The 18,380-nt window shown below is 56.9% G+C and overlaps 1 protein-coding gene across 1 annotated transcript; it reads left to right on the plus strand.

The window, feature by feature from the left end:
• The first annotated feature begins 453 nt into the window (after window positions 1-453).
• Window positions 454-17,226, plus strand: OAF (OAF homolog (Drosophila)). The gene is made up of 4 exons (XM_012644922.1): window positions 454-946; window positions 13,678-13,812; window positions 14,490-14,670; window positions 16,178-17,226. Exons 1-4 carry the CDS (start codon window positions 686-688, stop codon window positions 16,441-16,443), a joined length of 843 nt encoding a protein of 280 aa, XP_012500376.1. The 5' UTR covers window positions 454-685; the 3' UTR covers window positions 16,444-17,226.
• The last annotated feature ends 1,154 nt before the right edge of the window (window positions 17,227-18,380 follow it).

Here is an 18,380-nt window from a genome sequence, read left to right on the forward strand (position 1 = left end):
AGCAATTCGCTGTGTCAGAGAAACTGAAAGACCAAACAAAACCCCTCAAACTCCAAGCCCGATTATTTCATCCACGTGGCACAAGAACAAGCCAAAAGAGGGGGGCGGGGAAGAGTCACCCGTCCCGCCCCTGCTGGGAGGAAGGGATTTGCCTGGAGAGCAAACTTCTGGCACAGCCGGGTGGCTGCGGGAGGGAGGGGAGACGGGAACGCCGTTGCCCACAAAGCCGCTGCGCCCTCTCCCCGCCCCTGCCCGGCCGCGGGAGCGCGGGGAGCGCGGGGAGCCGCAGCGGGCCCTTTAAGGGCCGAGAGGTGCGCGGTCTCTTTAAGGCAGGTCCTGGTGGTTTCTGTTTTCTGAAGGAAGTGACGGGGGGCGGGATTGAATGAAAAGTGCAAAACAGAGTGGCGGAGCGCCGGAGTCGGGGGCCGCGGGAGCCGCGGCGCTGGGCCGGTGGGCGGGCCGGGGCAGCGCGGTCTGGGACTCGGAGCCACCGGGGCGCGCGGCCGGGCGCAGCCCACGTGCGTCCGCGCCACGTCGCGGTCGGCCCCGCGGCTGAGCCCCGCGGCGGAGCGGCGCCCCGGCGCCCCGGACTAGCCCCCAACTTCGGGCGAAGTTTGCCAGCGCCTCTCCCCGCCCCCACGCGGCGCGCCGGGGCCGCGGAGGGCGGCGGCGGCGGCCCCCGGGGATGCGCCCGCCCGGCCACCGCGGGGTCCCCACGACGCGCCCCGCGCTGCTGTGGCTGCTGCTGCTCGTGCCGCTGCTGGGGGCGCCGCGCGGCGTGGCTGCGGGGACGGGCGCGCCGGCCGAGCTGCGGGTCCGCGTGCGGCTGCCCGACGGCCAGGTGACCGAGGAGAGCCTGCAGGCGGACAGCGACGCCGACAGCATCAGCCTCGAGCTGCGCAAGCCCGACGGCACCCTGGTCTCCTTCACCGCGGACTTCAAGAAGGTGAGGCACCCTCGCTCGCCGGGGTGGGACCTGCGAGTCTGAGCCCAGGAATGGGATGAGACTTCCCCAGGGTCGCGCCGTGATCGTCTCTACGTCTCTTTGTCCCACTCCCCAGCGCCCAGACCTGGCCGCCTTCATTCTCCCCAGCGAACTGCTCTGCTGCCCCCTCCTATCCCCGCTCCAGCCTTTCATCTCTGGTCTAGAAACCCCAGCGCCTTCTCACGCCCTGACCACCTCCTTCCCCCACTTCTTCCTCCAGCGCTCCCAGAGCCCCCCAGACACTGCCCTTCTTCAGAAGAATTACGGTTAACAACCCCAACGCCCTTCTTGGAGTAATTTCCCTGTGTTCTAGCGGAAACGTCCCGGGCTGGATATCAGAGGTCCTGGGTTCTCACTGTGTTGCTGTGTGGTCTACAGCAAGTCCCTTTCCTTCTGTGGGCCTCGTTTTTTCACCTCTGCCCAGAGCAGTGAGGTGGCTGTGAGGCCTCCCATCCCTGACATCTTGGAGCCCTTAAATTACCTCTCTCTCTGTCTCACTTTCCTGGGCAGAGCTGACTGTCCCTGGTTCTTCCCAAGCCCCAGAGAAGCTCTCTCTCCTCTTTGGTCTGAAAGGCTGGGGTGCCTGCGGCGGGAGGACCCTGGGGAGAGCCTCCAGGTGAGGCTCCCTCCCTCTAGGAGAGATGCCACCCTTTACCCTGCCTGGGAAGGGAGCTAGCCAACAGCCCCCACCCCTTTTGGCCCTGATTGGGGGTAGGGGGTCAGAGATCAGCCCCTACTCAGTGAGTCTGTGTGTGTTGTGGATGGAACCAGGAGGTGGGCCTGGCCCCCAAGGGGGCGGGGGAGAGTGGAGGTATTGGGGGTTATCAGGAAATGAGCCTGGAAGGATGATGGTAGAGTGACTAACAGTGACCAAGCAGCAGGAAACCCGGAGGAAAAGAGGGTGGGTGAGTTTTAGGTATTCAAAGGGAGTCTACCATGTCCTGCTCCTAGCCCCTCTCCTACTAAAGAGAGGCCCAGTGAGACTGTGTCTCTGGTGGAGTGCAGAGGTGAGGCAGGTTAGTTAGCTGGGGAAGCCCAGGGCCTGTGGGACTGGGGACAGGGGCCTGAGCCACCTCTCTCTCCTCCCTCCTAGAGACTGGGAGCTTGAGAGGAGAGGTTGCAGAGTCTCGGGGGTCAGCTAGGGACCCAGAGAGATTGCCATAGATAGCAGGGGTGATGGGAGATCCAATGGACAGTGGGGTAGGGGGTTAGGCTTGACTGCCGATCTGTCCCAGGGCCACCAAGTTGTCACTGACATAGTACTTGGGTGGACCAGTGCGGGGTGAGGGGGTGAACCTTCACAGATGGGAAGGCTTTGTGGTCCACCCATACGCAACAGGCCTAAGCTAGGTTCTCAGATGCAAGTGGGAGCAGATAAGTTTGTGTGGGGACACAGGGAAGCTGACAGGGCCAGAACACCCCCTGCCTTCCCCCCTAAACTTCAGAGGAATTTTCCCAAGTGTGTTCTGTTCCTGAAAAATCTAAATTAGTGGCTGGATCTTTGGGGAGTCAGGGATCTAATTGTCCATGCCAGCGCCTTGTCCTTGAAGTTAGCCCCAGGCCAGGCTGTGAGCCTCCCACCCTGCTGCCCACTGGCCTTGCTCCCGTGGCTGCACTGGAGCCCTGGACAGACTTCCCCATTCCTGGGACCTCCCCAGCAGCCAAGGCTGTGGCCAGGACAGTGAAAGAGGCAACGGGGCAGGGCTGAGTTTTATAGCCTTTAGCTACAGCTGGAAGTTTTTTATTGCTCTGACCTGAAAGCTCCCTCTCAGAGGGAGTGCCCAGGTGGCTGCTGGCGGTGGGGGTGGGTGCCGGGGATCGGGGCTAAGGGTATAGGGGGTGTCTGACTGCCCAGTTAGGGAAGGCACTTGGAGCTGATAGCAAGGACCTCCTTTGAATCCTCACAGTGGTTCAAACCTCCACCCAGGTTTCCAAAGTCTGCTTTTCAGGTTAGCCTCTGACCCAGAAGCTGGCATTTCACACCCGCCCCTGGCATCTCCAATTTCATCAGTAAGGGAGGGAGTTGGGAGTGGAAGGCAAAGAAAAGGAACCAGCTCTCCAAAGCCCCCTCAACTCTAGGTTTCTTAGTTGGCCTGGGACGGGGTGGGGTTGGGGAATGCAGGGGTGGGGAGGAATGGCCTTTACCCACACCCAATACACTGTCTGCATTGGCCAAAGCAGCTTTTGTGCTCGAATCCTTCTGGGGTGGGTCCCCTCTCTTGTTGCCCACTTAGTTCTCAAGGCCTCATGCCTCATAGTCGGTGGCAGATTTCCACAAGAAAGTTCTTTCCAGGACTAATGATTTTTCCTGTAAGAAAGAGGCTTGGAAGTTTTATTTTTTTTTGTTTTCTGTACCAAACCCATTTGGGTTGGTTGGAGAAAAGTCCCTAATCCACTTGGAAAGAGTGATGTTTTCCATTTGATCACCCTCGGGACACTGAATGAGACAGACCTGGTTTACCACTTATTAGCTGGTTAACCCTGGGAGGGCAGTTTGGTCTCTCTAAGCCTCCATTCCTTCATCTGTAAAATGGGGATAATAATTGTACATGTCCCATGGTTATTGGGAGAACCAAACAAGGCAGTGCACAGGAAATGCTCACGCTGTGTTCTGATACTGTGCTAAGTGCTTGAGAAGTAGAAGCGACTGGCTTTGATAATTGTGGCTCACAACACCATGGCAGCAAGGATCCTCCCTGCTAAATCTGGACTCAAAGAGGTTGAATGACGGACCCAAGGTCACACAGAACAGTCAGCCCTGAGCCTGGAGGGGCCTTGAGTTCCTCTTTGCAACCTTCTCTTTGAAGCTCCAAAATTGCTGGCCAGCCCCTCAGACTAGGAGCAGCCATCCTTGTCCTGACAGCTTACCCAGGGCAGCAGTGACTCCTCCTGTGCTGGTTGGAGCGAAGCCCTCTGTCTCGCCGATCCCCCCACCCCAGACCCAGCACCCTCTCCCCGGCCCCTCCCACCCCTCCCTGTTTGCCAATACCCCAGGCAGGGTTCCAGCATAGTCTGACCCTCCCCCACACTGCCACCCTGGACCCGAAGCAGCCACAGTCATCAGCCCATGGTAGGACACACAGCCTGGTGCCCAGGCGAGGCTAACAGACTCCATGCGTAGCTTGAAGCTATCAAATGGCTGTTGTGCGTTACTGCCAGCCCTGCCCTAAGGCTGATGTCCCTCAGGCTGAGCGCTCCCAAGCTTTGCTGCACATCAGAATCACTTGGGGAGCTTCGAAACAGCCCCATGTTTGGGCCACACAACATACCAATTAAATCAGAATGTCTGAGGGTGGGAGTCAGGCAGCAGCATTTTTTAAAGCACCCCAGGTGATTCCGACGTGCAGCAAAGTTCAGGAACCGCTGCTACAGCTGCTCCAGGGAAGGGCAGGAGGCCTGGAGGAGGAGCCAGGTTAGTTTGTTCAGTGAAGGCAGGGCCCAGACTCAGTCACATATTTGAAACCCATCACTCTACCCACCGTAACCCCAGTGTGTTTTGAGCAGCATATATACTTCAGGCCTAATTCCTCATGCTCTCGGTATAAGAACTCTAATTCCTAATGTACATTCAATAGGCAATACTGTTCTTTCTACTCCAGATCCTATATGCATAATTAGACCTGTATGGACATAATCACTGGCATATCTAGTAACAGTCATGTCACCATCCCTAGTCTCTAACCTGGCTGTGTGACAGCCCTCTCGGTCTCCCTCCCCCAAGTTGGTGTCCCTGTCCAAGCTCTGTTTTGCCTCTGTCCCGCAGTCTGAGTGTCCAAAACGTGGGGAGGGGATGAGTCATGTCCCAGGCAGCCCGGCTTAGTGCTGACCGGATGGGGAGGGTGGGGCTGAAAGATATGCAGAAAGTCATGTGTGACCGCATCGGGGTGGGGGGTACGTCTCCGAGGGGAAAGGAGGAGACACAGACTCCAAAAGTGTGGAGGGAGGAGACCACGAGGGCCCACGGCTGGAGCCTGGGAGGGGGAGCCATGGTCAGCTCTGGGTCACCCCACGGGACAAGGACCTGGGGAGGGTGGAAACACAAGCCCTGTCCTGGGCACCGATGGGTGAGTGGGCACCAGAGGAAGGAACAGTCCAGAGTGCTATAGTCCCTGGTCTAACACCGAGAGCCTTGGGCTACAGCGAGTGAAGATGTGGAATGTGCAAATGGCCACATGGCTGCCTGAGGCTGTTATCCCGAGGGGATATCACATCACACAGATGTGGACGGAGAGGCTTTTAGAGCGCAGTCTCCCCCTACCCTGTCCGTGTTAGGTCCCCTAAGGTTGGCGTGGAGGCCTGTGATGCATGGCAAGTCTTCCTGGGGAACAGAGGGCAGTAGAGATGCTTTCGGGGAGGCTCAGACCTCTCTGCAGCTCAGAGCATTTCCTCAGAGACGTCAGAATGACCAGGCTCTTGTGCTTGGGGCCGTCAGGTCTGACGCCAGTCTCAGGAATTCCTCCTTGGAACAGGGATGAGCAGCCCCACCTGAGGGTTCAAACGTGCTTCCCGGAGCTTGGCCAGCATCTCCCAGCCCTGAGTGCTGTGTCCAGGTGGAGTCCTAGCAAAAGATCCCAGGCCTGGGGACAATGGAGTGGCCTGCTGGAAAGTGGGTGGGGAGAGGTGGAGGTGGAGTTCTTCCCTGCCAGGCTGCCAGGCAGCGAGTAAACTCAGGACAGACTCCTGTCACGCAGAGGGCCGAGCCTTGAGGTGAGGACTGTCCCAGTGTCTCGAGATCACCCATTGGGCAGTCACTCGAGTCACACATCCTCACTGCAGCGCACACCATGAGGCAGGGATTGCCCCTACCTTGCAGCCGTGCAAACTGAGCCCCACAGCTCTGGAGTGATTTTGACAAGATCCAGGATTAGGACCCAGGGATCCTTCCGCTATGTCCTGACTGCCTGCCTGTGCTTCCATGGCACCGTGAGAGGGCTCCTTCCAGAAGGCTGAAGAACCCTGGGGAGGGGAAGGGAAGGAGAAGAAGGAAGCTGAAAAAACTCTTGGTGCAGAGGAACAAATCTGCAGAGAAGCCCTCCTGCGTACAGACTCGGGCTGGGCCCCTGACCCGCAGCTCGTAACTGCAGGTAGATGAGGTTTGAGACTCTTCCCTCCTCTCTGTGGCCTCTGGGGGAGTGGGGTGAAGGGGACGATTGAAAAAAATATCTCACAGATACACTGAGCTCTCATTGTGTTCATTTTTCTGCCATTTACCGGCTACGCAACTTGGCAAGTCACTTAAGGTCTCTGAGCCCCAGGCTCCTCGCCTGAACAACAGGGACAATAGTGTGACGCCCGAGGCTTGGTGTGAGAAGTGACTAAGAGGCCCTCGCAGAGCAGAGGCCAGCGGAGGCAAGTGAGAAGTGAAATGCCAGTGCCAGGCAGGCCCAGTCCGTCCCTCCGCCCCGCTCTCCTGCCTCTCGCTGTTAAGCGAATTGTTCCAGCTGCTTTTTTCTGCTCGAGGGACCGGAGCATCATCAGGAGCTAACATCCTCTAAGTGGGCGAGTGTTTGAGTGGCTGCCACCGGGGATTCAGAGAAAGGGCAGGGAGCAAGGGAGGCACGTGGTCTGGGAATCTGGGTGAGGGGGAAGCGGGGAGCCCTGTCTTAGGAGCCCTGAGTCAGCGGGACAGTGGGGTGCAGTTGATCCATATAAAGCCTCACATTGTTCCTGGGGCAGTCAGGACAGTGGTGACCTTTGGGATTTGGCTGACAGAGCACTGGAGGCTCTGGGGGAGGGCGGGGGCAGGGGGCAGGGGGCACTGCTCCAGACTAGTGGTTGCACTGATGCCCCATGACAAGAAGCCTCTGTCCAGGGCCTCGCCCTGAGGGTATGCGGGCATCTCTTAATGGGGGTCGCCTGGGGACGTGCCTGACCTGGCTGTGGGTTGAATCCACCCACCCCTTTCCTGCTGGAGGAGCTTGGGCAGAGCAGCTGGGGTGCTCCTGGTTCTGCTGTAGGGTTAGGACGGCACTGCTTTCTGGCCGGCTCTCCAGGCCAACCCCTCCCTCTCCCCTCCCCAGCCCAGTGAAGCTGGCCCCTTCTCTAGCCATAAAGCAGCTCCAGCCAGGAGCCGAGGAATAAATATTTAGATTGGCTCAGTCTGGGCCCCAGAATCACGCGCTCTGGTGTGATGGGAAAGAGACCAAGATGGCAGAGGAAACTCCCAGGAGAGAACGCCAGCTGTCCAGGGGCTGGCTGGGTGGTGGGCGCACAAGCGCTTCACGAGGGCCTGGAAGGATGGATTTGGCCTGCGCTCTGACCAGCCTTGCAGAGTAGTGGGCAGGGAGAGGGTGCGGAGGGAAGGGGTAGCTTCATTTCCCATTGCCCTGGGGGTGGTGGTGGAAGGCTGGGCTGGCTGCAGGGTCTGAAACCAGAGAACCTCCCCTCCACACCCCTGTCCCCGAGGCTTCTGCAGAGGGGCTGAGGAAGGGCACCTCGAGAGTGGGGCAAGCTGGGGGCTGGCCCTGGGGAAGGCAGTGGGGGTGGAAGGGCTGCAGGGCCGGAGAGGGTCAGAGGAGACGGGGGGCAGGCTGCAGCTGAGGTGAGGCCGCGTGGTGAAAGCGTGCATGTGTGCGTGTGTGTGCATGTCTGCGTGAGCACGCATGTGCATGTGTGAGTGCGTGTGCGAAGCAGTGTTGGTGGGGAAACTCCGTAGGCAGTGCGTGAGTGAGACGGGGCGTGCGCTGCTGGGTGGGAGACTGAGGAAGCGTGTGTGAGGGGTGAGGGAGGAGACAGGTTTGTGAGGTGTCTCTCTGGGGAAAGGATGAAGTGGGTGAGGAGGGAGGAAGTGAGCTCTGGTGAGTACCTGTCTCAAGAGAAGGGGAACCTGAGAGACTGTGGGAGGGAGAGATGGTCTGAGCCCCAGCGAGTCTCTGTGACAGAGGGCGGAAGGGGCCTGAGAACAGGCAGCAGGTGCGAGTGTGTGTGCACCGGTTCCGAGTGGCCTCGCTGGGACTCATCCAGCACCCCGGGTAACAGGGCCGAGGCCGGGCGTGTCCAGTGTTACCTATGTGTGGATGCCGCCATGCAGGGCTGGTGCGACAGCTTCACCGTCCCCGGGCTTCTTCCCCCAGCCTGGCCCAGAGCTGTCTGCGTCTCTCAGCGCCTGCACCTGGAGCCCCCGCACCACTGGGCCCAAGCGGCCTTCTCGCTGGAAGACACAGCAGGTGCCAAAAGACACCATGGCAGGCATGGGCACAAGAAGAACTGAATATCTGGACAAGGGCTAAGCGGGGAGCTTGGGAAAGCACGAAGATCGCTGGACTTCGAGTCAGGAGGTCTGGGCTTCTGGTCCTGGTTCTGCTGCTGTGTGACTTGTGAAGGTCACTTCCCCTGCTGGAACCTCACTGAGCCGTGAACTAGATGATCCCCTAAACCTTCTAGAAGCCAAAATAGCAGCTCTAGGCCTGCCAGCCTGCAGGAGCCCAGCTATAGGCAAGGCCGAGAAGAAAGATCCGTCTTCTTGTTGGCAGTCAGGGGACTGATGGAGGCCCTGGAGCTCATTCATTCACCTAGCTACTAAGTGTTGAGCCCCAGCTGTGTGCCAGACCCTGGGGCTACTGTACAAATGAGCCAGGGGCAGGTCACAGAAGATGCCCAGTGAGGCGAGGGGCCCCCTGCTTGGGCATTTAGATCCAATACACACTTGCCTGGGCACAGCCTCAAGCAGAGTCTGATTCAGCTCTAAACCACAGATCTGTTCATGTCACCGCAGGCTCCAACCCACGATGACTTCCGGTGATGTGCAAGATGAAGCTCAGACTCCTTAGGCTGGGCACTCAGGCCCTGTGTCCTGCTGTGTCCTGGCTCTCTTGCCAGCCTTTTATTCAGCCACTCACTGCCTTCTTCTGCGTCCCTCCCCTGCTACATTCCTATCCCTTTTCTCAGAAAAAACCTTCCATGCTCTTGTTGGTTCCCTCTTCCTCTGTTTATTCATTATCAGGCATTTATGGAGCACCTGCTGTGATGGAGGGGGGCAGGGATACATTGCAAATAAGACACTATCCCAGCCTCAAGGGCTCAAGTTGGGAAGGAAAGACAAGTAAAAAGATCATTGTGAACACAGTGGGATTCGTGCTCTAGAGCTGTGGTCCCCAGTCCCCGGGCCACAGCCCGGTACCTGTCCATGGCCTGTTAGGAAACAGGTTGCACATCATTGCCTGAACTCTGCACAACACCCCTCCCCCCTGCCCATGACACCCCAACCCTCGTCCATGGAAAAATTGTCTTCCATGAAACTGGTCCCTGGTGCCAAAAAGGCTGGGGACTACTGCTCTAGAAGCTGTGGCTGGGACAGGCCACCTCTGTGGGAGGGATGGGGAGGACAGCCAGAGGAGGGGTACGTGGGAACCGAGCCCTGAAGGATAGTAGATGGATGGGCACAAGGCATCCCAGCAGGGGATTTGGCTCATGGAAAGGCACAAGGGGAGACATGGCGTCTCTCCTTTCAGGAACTGCAGGCTCTTCGGTTCAGTGCATGGGGAGTGCAAGAGTTGCTGTGGGCAGGGACCTGGGGTGCCAAGCTCTGGGGGTACACTTTATGATGAGGACAGAGGGAGCCCTTGAAGGGCATGAGGTCGTCGGATGACAGTACCGTGGAGGGATGATTGGATGGGGGCTTTAGGAGACCCTCATGCCTCCGCCTTCTGTAAATGCCTCTCTCTTTGCTGGAAAGCCCTCTATCCTTTAACTGTCAAGGACCACTGAAATGTCCCTCACTCTGGGAGGTCTTCCCTCCATCACTCCACCCCCAGCCCCATCCTTAAGGGACAAGTGCTTCCTCATCCATCCTTGGTCTCCGTAGCACTTAGCATAAAGGACAGCTCAAGGCCCTGTTGTGATGCGCTGACTTTGGTTGTCGGAAGTCAGCCTTCCCTGTGAGCCACTTGAGGACAGGGGCCTTTGTCTTAGCTTTGGCCAACCCCCTGCCCAGCCCAGTGCTTGCGAAGGCCCAGCCTCCCAGTAATGCCAGCCAGTGCTCTCCTACTGATTGGCCGATTACCTGCAAGCCCCAGAGGAGTCACCCGACCTATCTGGGCCTCAGGTGCATCTGTAGGAGAAAAATCTTTGCTCCTGCCTCTTTGGTCTGGAGTAGACTCCAGTTGGAGCAAGGCAAACACAGAGTCAGACATTGCAGCAATAGGAGAGAAACCGAGAGTTCAGCCCACTATGTTCTGAGACCTTTCACTCATTTCTTCCTCCCAACAGTCCCTCAAGGTAGGTACTGTTGGTTAACTCATTTTGCAGATGTGGAAAGTAAGGTACAGAGAGGTTAAGTAAATTCCCCCAAGGTTATATGGCTTGTAGTGGCAAAGCCAGGATCTGAATGCAGGTAATACTGGGTCCAGAGCCCTTGTTCTTAACGACTGTGCTATCCTAGAGACTACTCCTTACTTACTGCTCACTCACAGCTGCAGACAAGAACTTTAGCAAACACTATAGTACACTTGCCACACCCTCTGGTTGCTGTGTGCTCCGGTTCCTCTGGTGGGCTGCTCCTAGTGGGTGGAAGGTTCCTGGGAGCTCATGGGAGAAGGAGCCTTGTAGAAACCTCCCGTCTGGGCGTCCTAGCTGAGTCTCAGCCTGAGAAGCTGCCTGCACTCCCTGCCATTGGTTCTTCCCCAGCTGTGCCATGGGCTAGAGCATGGGCTCTAGGCCACGTCAGGGAATCATCCCAAGGGACTCCTGGGCAAGGAGGAGGTCTGGGAGCCAGGCTTCCATCTGGCCTGGACTTAGCATCTGGCCAGATGTTCCCTGCCCTGTGAAGGTTGGAGGAAAAGGGGGTCCTGGAACCTTTCTAGTGAGTCCGAGGTACAGGGAGTGGAAAGTTAGTTGGAGGAACATGGTCAGGACGATGGATCCCTGTTACCAAATAGTTAGATCCAGAAACTAGGGGTCGCTCTCGGGTCAGGAAGTGGGATATGGTTTTCTGGAGAAATGTGACGAAAAGACTGGAGCATTAGAGAGGCTCTTGGCAAGGCAGGCAGGCGGGTTAGAAGGGTCCTTCCTTCATCTTCCCTTATTTGTGTCATGCGGGTTGTTAGTCACAGGAACATGAGTTGGAGCTGCCACATTCTCAGGGCAGGTATACAGAGGACTCACAGGCAGACTGCCACCAGACAGGCATGGTTAAAAAAGGGAACCAAGTTCTAATCCTGCCTCTGCCACTGGCTAGCAGGGGGCCACGGGCAGGCCACATTCTGTCTATGTGCCTGAGTCCCAGTTTCTTTAGCTGAACATCAAGGGAATTAGACTAGTTGATCTAGAAGACAGTTGTGCATTCTGGTTACGAAGGCTCAGGCTTTGAGTGAGACCTGCCGGCGTTAAAATCCCGGCTGTGTTTCTTCTTAGTCCGTGACCTTGAACAAGTTACCCAATCCAAGCTCAGTAACAATCATAGTTCCTACCTCCTGTTGTCGCCAGGATCTTAAATAGGATCACACATTCTTTTGGACCCATGATAACAATAATTTGTCTCTTCTGGTTAGAAGCTTCAATAACTCTTGGTCCTACACAGATAGGAGATACAGAGGAAATCTTCTATCTCAATGAGAAATTCTCAGTACCTTTCTGCGCCCCGCAGTCAGTTTCCCATTTCGGTAGCATTTTGTTGTTGTCATTGTCATTATTATTTAATATGTTAACAGAAGCAGGGAAAAAGCTCAGATTCCTTTCACCCTCTGGTCTGGTTTAAAAGTTCAGATACCTTCTCCTGCTAATGGTAGGCAGGTGATGTCACCAAGTGGTGAGACCCCTCAGCAGCCCTGAGACTGCAGGGTATTGCATGTGCCAGTGGTGTCATAGAAGATGCTGTGAATACGCAGAGAAGGTTCTTCCCAAAGCCTCAGAGCTGAAATACCAGGGAATTGGGTTTTGAATTCGGCCTGTGGGATCCTGCCAGGGACATCGCCTGACTCAAGCTCTAGCAGGGGAAGTCTGGTATCAAGTCTCACCTGACAGGAACTGAGCCCGGAATGGAATATGCTACAAGCAGACCAGCCCCCCAACTCCCCTCAGCCAGCCTGAGTGAAAGATCAGATAGCCCAGGCTGGCGGGACAAGGAGATTCCAGCATCGTGACCCGAGAAGGGATTTCCTATTGAGAGGAAGCGAGGTTAACACGAGCTCTGATTCACCTTCCTCACTAGTCTCTGGGATCATAAAGAACCCAGTGGAATCTTTCTCACTAGCTTGGCCTCAGTTTCCCTTTCTGGAAAATCTCCCCATACACTCCCACATCACATTATTCCAGAGATCATTTACAGCAAAAGGAAGCAAGAGAAACTTCCTTGTAGAGTTAAAGGACTGTAGAAATACACGGGGGTTTGAGATGACAGGCAGTCATGTGTAGCTGATCACCTACAACAGTCATCACAGCTAGCACTTACTGAGCTCTGTGTGAACATTCTTCCAAATAACCTACCTAGTCCTCACCACAAGCCTATCAGGGAAATGAGGAATCAGCCCTATTTTACAAAGGAGAGAAGTTGGGGAAAGCAGGGCACCAGCTAATACATCGCAGCTTTGCAGTGGAGCCATGGACCGCTCGCTGCCTGTCTCTAGACTCTAAGGGGGACATTCAGACCCTGTTCTCAAAGGCCCTCCCACTCTAGCAGGTGCACAGTAGAATGGGGGCTCTCTTAGGGGGGCAGGGCGGGGGCACATGCACTGATAGCTGAATAGATACACAGTGCTGCATATTCTAAGTGCCAGGGCAGCCTTGGGGTTCCCCAGGAGACAACAGTCACTGAGGCCAGGGTGCCTCCATGGTGGGAGAGCTCTTGACAGATTCAGACGCTAACTTATCACTGGGAACAGAGTTAGTCAAGGCACAGAGATGGGCGAGAAGGTAGGGGGCACTTCTGGTGTGGTGGGGCCGTGGTGAGCAGTGCAGGTGGGTGGAGCACAGGGTTCCAGCCCCCAGATTGGGAAAGGGCCCCATCCCACCCTGGGCCCTTCTCCCTCTGCCCCCGTCACAATTCCCCCATCACGCGGTGAGTCAGTAACAGGAAGAAGCCCTTGGGCTTCGGTCACTGCCATTAGTAACCCCACAGGGGAAGGAGAAGTGGGGAGGAAAAGGGGAAACTGAGCCATCCAGCCCCCAGAAGGAGGCAACAGCTGCAGCCAGCCTGCTGCCCCTGCCCTTGGCCCATCCTGCCCCCACTAGCCCAGGCAGCCGGAGGTGGGCGGCCAGGGGCCTGGCTGCAGAAGCACCAGCGGATCTCGAGGCCTTTCCCCAAACATACTGAGTCAAAATGTCAGAGAGGGACTTAAAGACTTGCGAACGCAGCCCCTCCAGCACCACACGCTGCCCAGGCGGTTGTAGAGGCCCACAGCCTCCCCCCACCATATGAAGGTGACATCAGGGGGCTCCACCCAGGGGAATCGTCAGCTATGAACAAACAAGCTGCCAAAAGAGGTGCTGTTTCCTTCAAGGTGAAGCTTCCTACTTCTGAAGGGTTCTCTTTTGAAAAATTCTCCATTTTATCACTTACTTTTCTAGGAGGCTTTGGAACACCTGTGGTGTGTTCTTTTAAGTCAGGGGTTTAAATAGAAAAGATAAAAATTCCTAGACCAGCGGGAGGGAGGTGTGGATTGCCAGACAGCATCCAGGCTGGGCACCCGGCCGGCCGGCTGGCAGGGAAGACCTGCTCCCTCCAGCTGGTCTCCCGTCCTCCTGCCCTTCTCCTTCAGGATGTGAAGATCTTCCGAGCCCTGATCCTGGGGGAGCTGGAAAAGGGACAGAGTCAGTTCCAGGCCCTCTGCTTTGTCACCCGTCTGCACCACAATGAGATCATCCCCAGTGAGGCCATGGCCAAGCTTCGGCAGGTGAGTGCCTGCCCCAGGCCTGCCCCGGCCCCTGACCCCTGTTACCAGCCTGGCCCCAAGCCTGGCCCCACCCAGCTCCTCATCCTCACGCTGTTCATAGGCCTGTCACCCCTGCCCCACCTTAGCCCTCAGCCCTGGCACCCACTTACCCCAGGAGTCCTGAACCCTCTGATTTTGCTGCAGGCTAAACCTGACCCTATAGCCCCAGATCTCTAACTGAACTCCCAGCCCTTCAGATTTCTCCAGTCCCCTGGTCCCAGCTCCCAGCCATTTAGAGTGGAGGTTAGGGCACCGGACACCGCATCTCCTCCATCACTCATTAACCAGCTGACGTTGGACAAGTTACCTCGCCTTCAAAGCCTCGATTTTCTTATTGAGAAAATAGGTATAGAGAGAATTCAATGAGATGACGTATGGAAAGTGTTCAGTATAATGTTCAAAACCCTTAAACCTGCTGACCTGTTCCCGGTCCCTTCCTAGACCCTGGGCCTCTCCCCAGCCTCATCTGAGCCCCCTACCCTGTCCAGCAGGGCCTGCCCTGGGGCCCTCCCCCAACCCCTTTGCCTGCCCTTCCCAGAGAGACTCTGTTCCCTGGATCTTGGAGAGATCAGGGGTCAGGGGCAGACGGGCAGGGAGCACTCTGAGGCCGGTAGGAGTGGCTCCTCTCCTGCACACAGAAAAACCCACGGGCAGTGCGGCAGGCCGAGGAGGTTCGAGGCCTGGAGCAGCTGTACATGGACATCGCCGTCAACTTCAGCCAGGGGGGCCTGCTGAGCCCCCATCTCCACAATGTGTGTGCCGAGGCTGTGGATGCCATCTACACCCGCCAGGAGGATGTCCAGTTCTGGCTGGGGCAAGGTCAGTGGGTGCTGGGCACAGTTGCTGCTGGGCAGAGGGAAGAGGAGGGGAGGGGGGTCATAGTTGAGTGGCTCTTTCATTCAGGAGGCATTCATTGAGCACCTGCAGAGGTGTACTGACATGGGAATCGGAGAGGTAGACACCCAGTCCCTGTCCTCCAAGAGCCGCCTCCAGAACCTCCCAGGTCTGTAGAGTGAAACATGGTGGAGTACAGTGATGAGATGAGGGCATTCAGGGGAGGGACCCTAAACCAGGCTGCGATTGGTCAGGGAAGGCTTCCTGGAGGAAGTGGGACCTATGTGGCTATTCGATGAGAAGAGTCGGCCAGAGGAAAGGGACCCATTGCAGGCAGGGACACATAGACTCTGCTAGGCCCTGTGCAGGACAGTCCTAGACACTTCCCCTTGTCCCCTGCCCTTAGTGAGGACACAGAGATGGGACCTTCTGTCGTGGGAGCAGGACACAGGCACCCATTCCCCACTGCCCACCTCTGCTGCCACCTCTCAGAAATCAGCTCCACGCTGTCCCTCGTGCCAGCTGCCAGCATCTCTCCCCAGGATCCTCAGGAATCCTCCCAACTCTGTGTGGTCCTTGCCTTCCTCACACCTGTGACTTCCGTGCTGGCCCATCTCTGGGTGCCTTTCCCAGGACCGCCGTCAGGTCCTCTGTGTAGAGGGGACAGGGATAAGTCACCATTCCAGCTGCAGGCCCTGGTCCTTCTGCCCAGCCTCCTGAGCACTGGAGAAACGCCTGTGCCTTCCAGGGCAGGGCTGGATTTAGAAATGCCCAGCGGAGCTGCAGTCATGCCCTCCACACTACCCTCCCCGGTGACCTGCACCCACACCAGGGTGCAGGTTTGATAGACCCCCAAAAGCGGGTCCTTCCCACAGCCACTGAGCCACACCAGCCAGGTCCCTGCCAGCACCCCACACGTGCACACTCTCCCGTCCACCCCGCGCCCTTGCCACCCTGACCGCCCCCTCTGTGGGCATGTTTGTGCTGTCCCTTCCCCTCCTGGCCCTACTCAAATACCACCTTTTTTAAAAGAAGGCTTCTTTGATTTCCTACCCCATCTCCTCACGCTTCTATTTCAACACACGCCAGCATGTGATGTTTTCAAAGTGTTGGGTCGCAGCGTGGCTGAGCAGAGGCCTTGAAGTCAGACAGAGCTGAGTTCCAGTCCTGACTCCACTCTTGCTGTGTGTAACCTCAGCCAGATCATCAAACCTCTCTGGGCCACTTTTGCATCACTAAAACTGGGATGACAGTATCTCACGGGGTGACAGAGGTACTGCATGTAGAGTCCACGGATGGATGAAGGTCATTGTCATTTAATCTGTTTCTTCCTCTAGCCTAGCAAGGAGCCTGGCACCCAGGTCTTAGCTCCGTGTCCTTGTGGCAGCCGTGGGGACGAGGTGTCTATAAATGCCTGTTGAACGACTCAGGAGGCCAAGCAGGGGACGGCTCCCTCCCTCCATCCCCGCCTGATCCTTGCCTCTCTCCCCAGGTGTGGACAGCTCCGTGTTTGAGGCTCTGCCCAAGGCCTTGGAGCAGGCGGACCTGCCTCGCTGCAGGCAGGTAGCAGACCGCGGGAAGCCCTGTGTCTGCCACTACGGCCTGAGCCTCGCCTGGTACCCCTGCATGCTCAAGTACTGCCACAGCCGCGACCGGCCTGCGCCCTACAAGTGCGGCATCCGCAGCTGCCAGAAGAGCTACAGCTTTGACTTCTACGTGCCCCAGAGGCAGCTGTGTCTCTGGGATGAGGACCCCTAGCTGGGCTGGGTACGGGGTGGGCCTGGAGGTGGCTGTTCTGGGCCCGCCGCTCCTCCCCCAGCCACTAGAGGGTGGTGACCACTCCTGAGGCCTTATTTCCTCCTCCCCACTGCCCTGGCCGGAGCCCTTGGGAGCCCCTCTGGCCCCATCTGCCTCAACTGTGAAATGGGTGTGGCCTAGCAGGGGGTCACTCATGAAGGCAGCCCCCACTGCCACCCTGTGCCTTCCCTGGGGGCAGAGAGGGAGAAAGGGGCTCTCCAAACTGGCACCCCTCCCCTCCTTCATCTCCCCCGAAGTGTTCACTTTCAAGCAGCCGGGATGTGGTGGCCATGATTCTTCTGCAGAGCTCTTTCAAGGTGTAGACCCTAAAAGGAGGCTAGGCCTGTTGCGCCCACCTCCCCACACATCTGGAAGGAGCTGGCCCCTCTGCACCTTCCTTCCCCCCAGCAATGAGGGGATCTTCACCCCCCAAGAGGGAGCTGTTGGGGACACAGCCCCTGTACCACATTATGGCACATTCTTCTCATTTCTGCCCTGGCCACAGCCGCCTATGGGGCAGGTGGAGCCCTCCCGCCACTGAGACACTCCACTGTGCCTTGCCCCAGACCTGAACTTCGCCTCTAGAGCAGGCACCAGCTCTTTCCCCTCCTAACAGAAATATTTTTGTAAGCTTCTGGGGTGGGGAGGGAGCATGAAGTATGAGGAAAACTTGAATTCCAGATTTTTAATGCAAAGTATTTATCATTTGTACCAGAAATAAAAGTTTTTAAGTTTTTACTTGACAACACTAGACCTGGAGTTTGGAGAGAACTTTTAGCCAATGCTGCCACCTGGTGTCGGAAATGTCCCCATGACCTATCTTGGCACAACAACTTCTAAAGCACCTACTGTGTGCTCAGCCATCTGGGGGAGGGCAGGGAAAGGGGAGGCACGGGAGGGGTGTTACTAGGGAAGGATAAAGTAAAACGTCTGCACTGAAGAAGACATAGACGCAACCGTAATAAGCCAGCTCTAAGGCAAGAGATGAGATCACGACTGGAATGAGACTTCCAGCGTCAGATCCAGGCCCTGCTGCTTAGTCGCTGTGCAGTCCTGGGCCAAGTTACTTTACCTGTCTGTGCCTCGGCTCCCTCATCTATAAAATGAGCTCCCTTGTGAGACTTAAGTGAATTCTTGCATGTCAAGTACCTAGTACACAGTGAGAGCTCGCTGTGTTAGCCAGTGTCGATATCGTTAGTTAGTGAAAAAAGCTGACATTGCCACGTCTATAAACCAGAGACAACTAAATCAGACATCTGGAAGGCTCTTCACTTCCAAAGTGTCTTCCAGCATAAAGAGGCTGTAACAGGAAGTGCTGGGAGGGTGCGTAGGGTTTGAGGAGGGATGTGCAGGCTGTATTTATTGGGGAAGCCTTCCTGGAAGGGATGGGGTAGGGGCTGAGGCTGAAAGACGGTAACAGCTTGGTAAGGGGGAGGCAGCAGTGTTTCAGGGGCTGGGAAAGTCTTGTGGGTCCCATAGGGCACCCTTTTCTTAGGAGGGAGCAAATGGGAAGAGTCACATCCTTCCTCAAAGACCTTGGAGAGGGAAGGGGTTTGCAGGGTTTACTCTGCCCCCAGTACTCCAGAACAGGCTGCTGCTGTCCCTTGAACCTGTGCAGGCCAGAGGGTGGGGGGAGCTGGGCTTGTTTGGTGTTGGTCAAGCTGAGGGTCTTGGGAGATGTCATTTTCAGGTGGCCATGTCTCCTTTCTGAACCTGTTTTCATGGACCAGCTTCAGCCTTGCTGGGGGATCAAGGAGGGAGGTGTCCCTCCCCTGCCCCTGGCCGTTTCTCCTTCCCCTCCTGCCCAATCTGGAACCTCAGTCCTGAGCCCCAGCTGCAACTCCGGGTGGGGGTGGGGATTCTCAGAGAAGGCACCTCCCATCCTACATGTGTGCCTT

Source organism: Propithecus coquereli, unplaced genomic scaffold, assembly GCF_000956105.1.
Source record: "Propithecus coquereli isolate 6110/MARCELLA unplaced genomic scaffold, Pcoq_1.0 Scaffold222, whole genome shotgun sequence".
NCBI classification, from domain to species: domain Eukaryota; kingdom Metazoa; phylum Chordata; class Mammalia; order Primates; family Indriidae; genus Propithecus; species Propithecus coquereli.

Coding starts and splice junctions, on each gene's coding strand:
- OAF (XM_012644922.1), top strand. CDS start 686: ATGCGCCCGCCCGGCCACCGCGGGGTCCCCACGACGCGCCCCGCGCTG. Junction 13,813..14,489: donor CCATGGCCAAGCTTCGGCAG/GTGAGTGCCTGC, acceptor TCCTGCACACAG/AAAAACCCACGGGCAGTGCG. Junction 14,671..16,177: donor CCAGTTCTGGCTGGGGCAAG/GTCAGTGGGTGC, acceptor CTCTCTCCCCAG/GTGTGGACAGCTCCGTGTTT.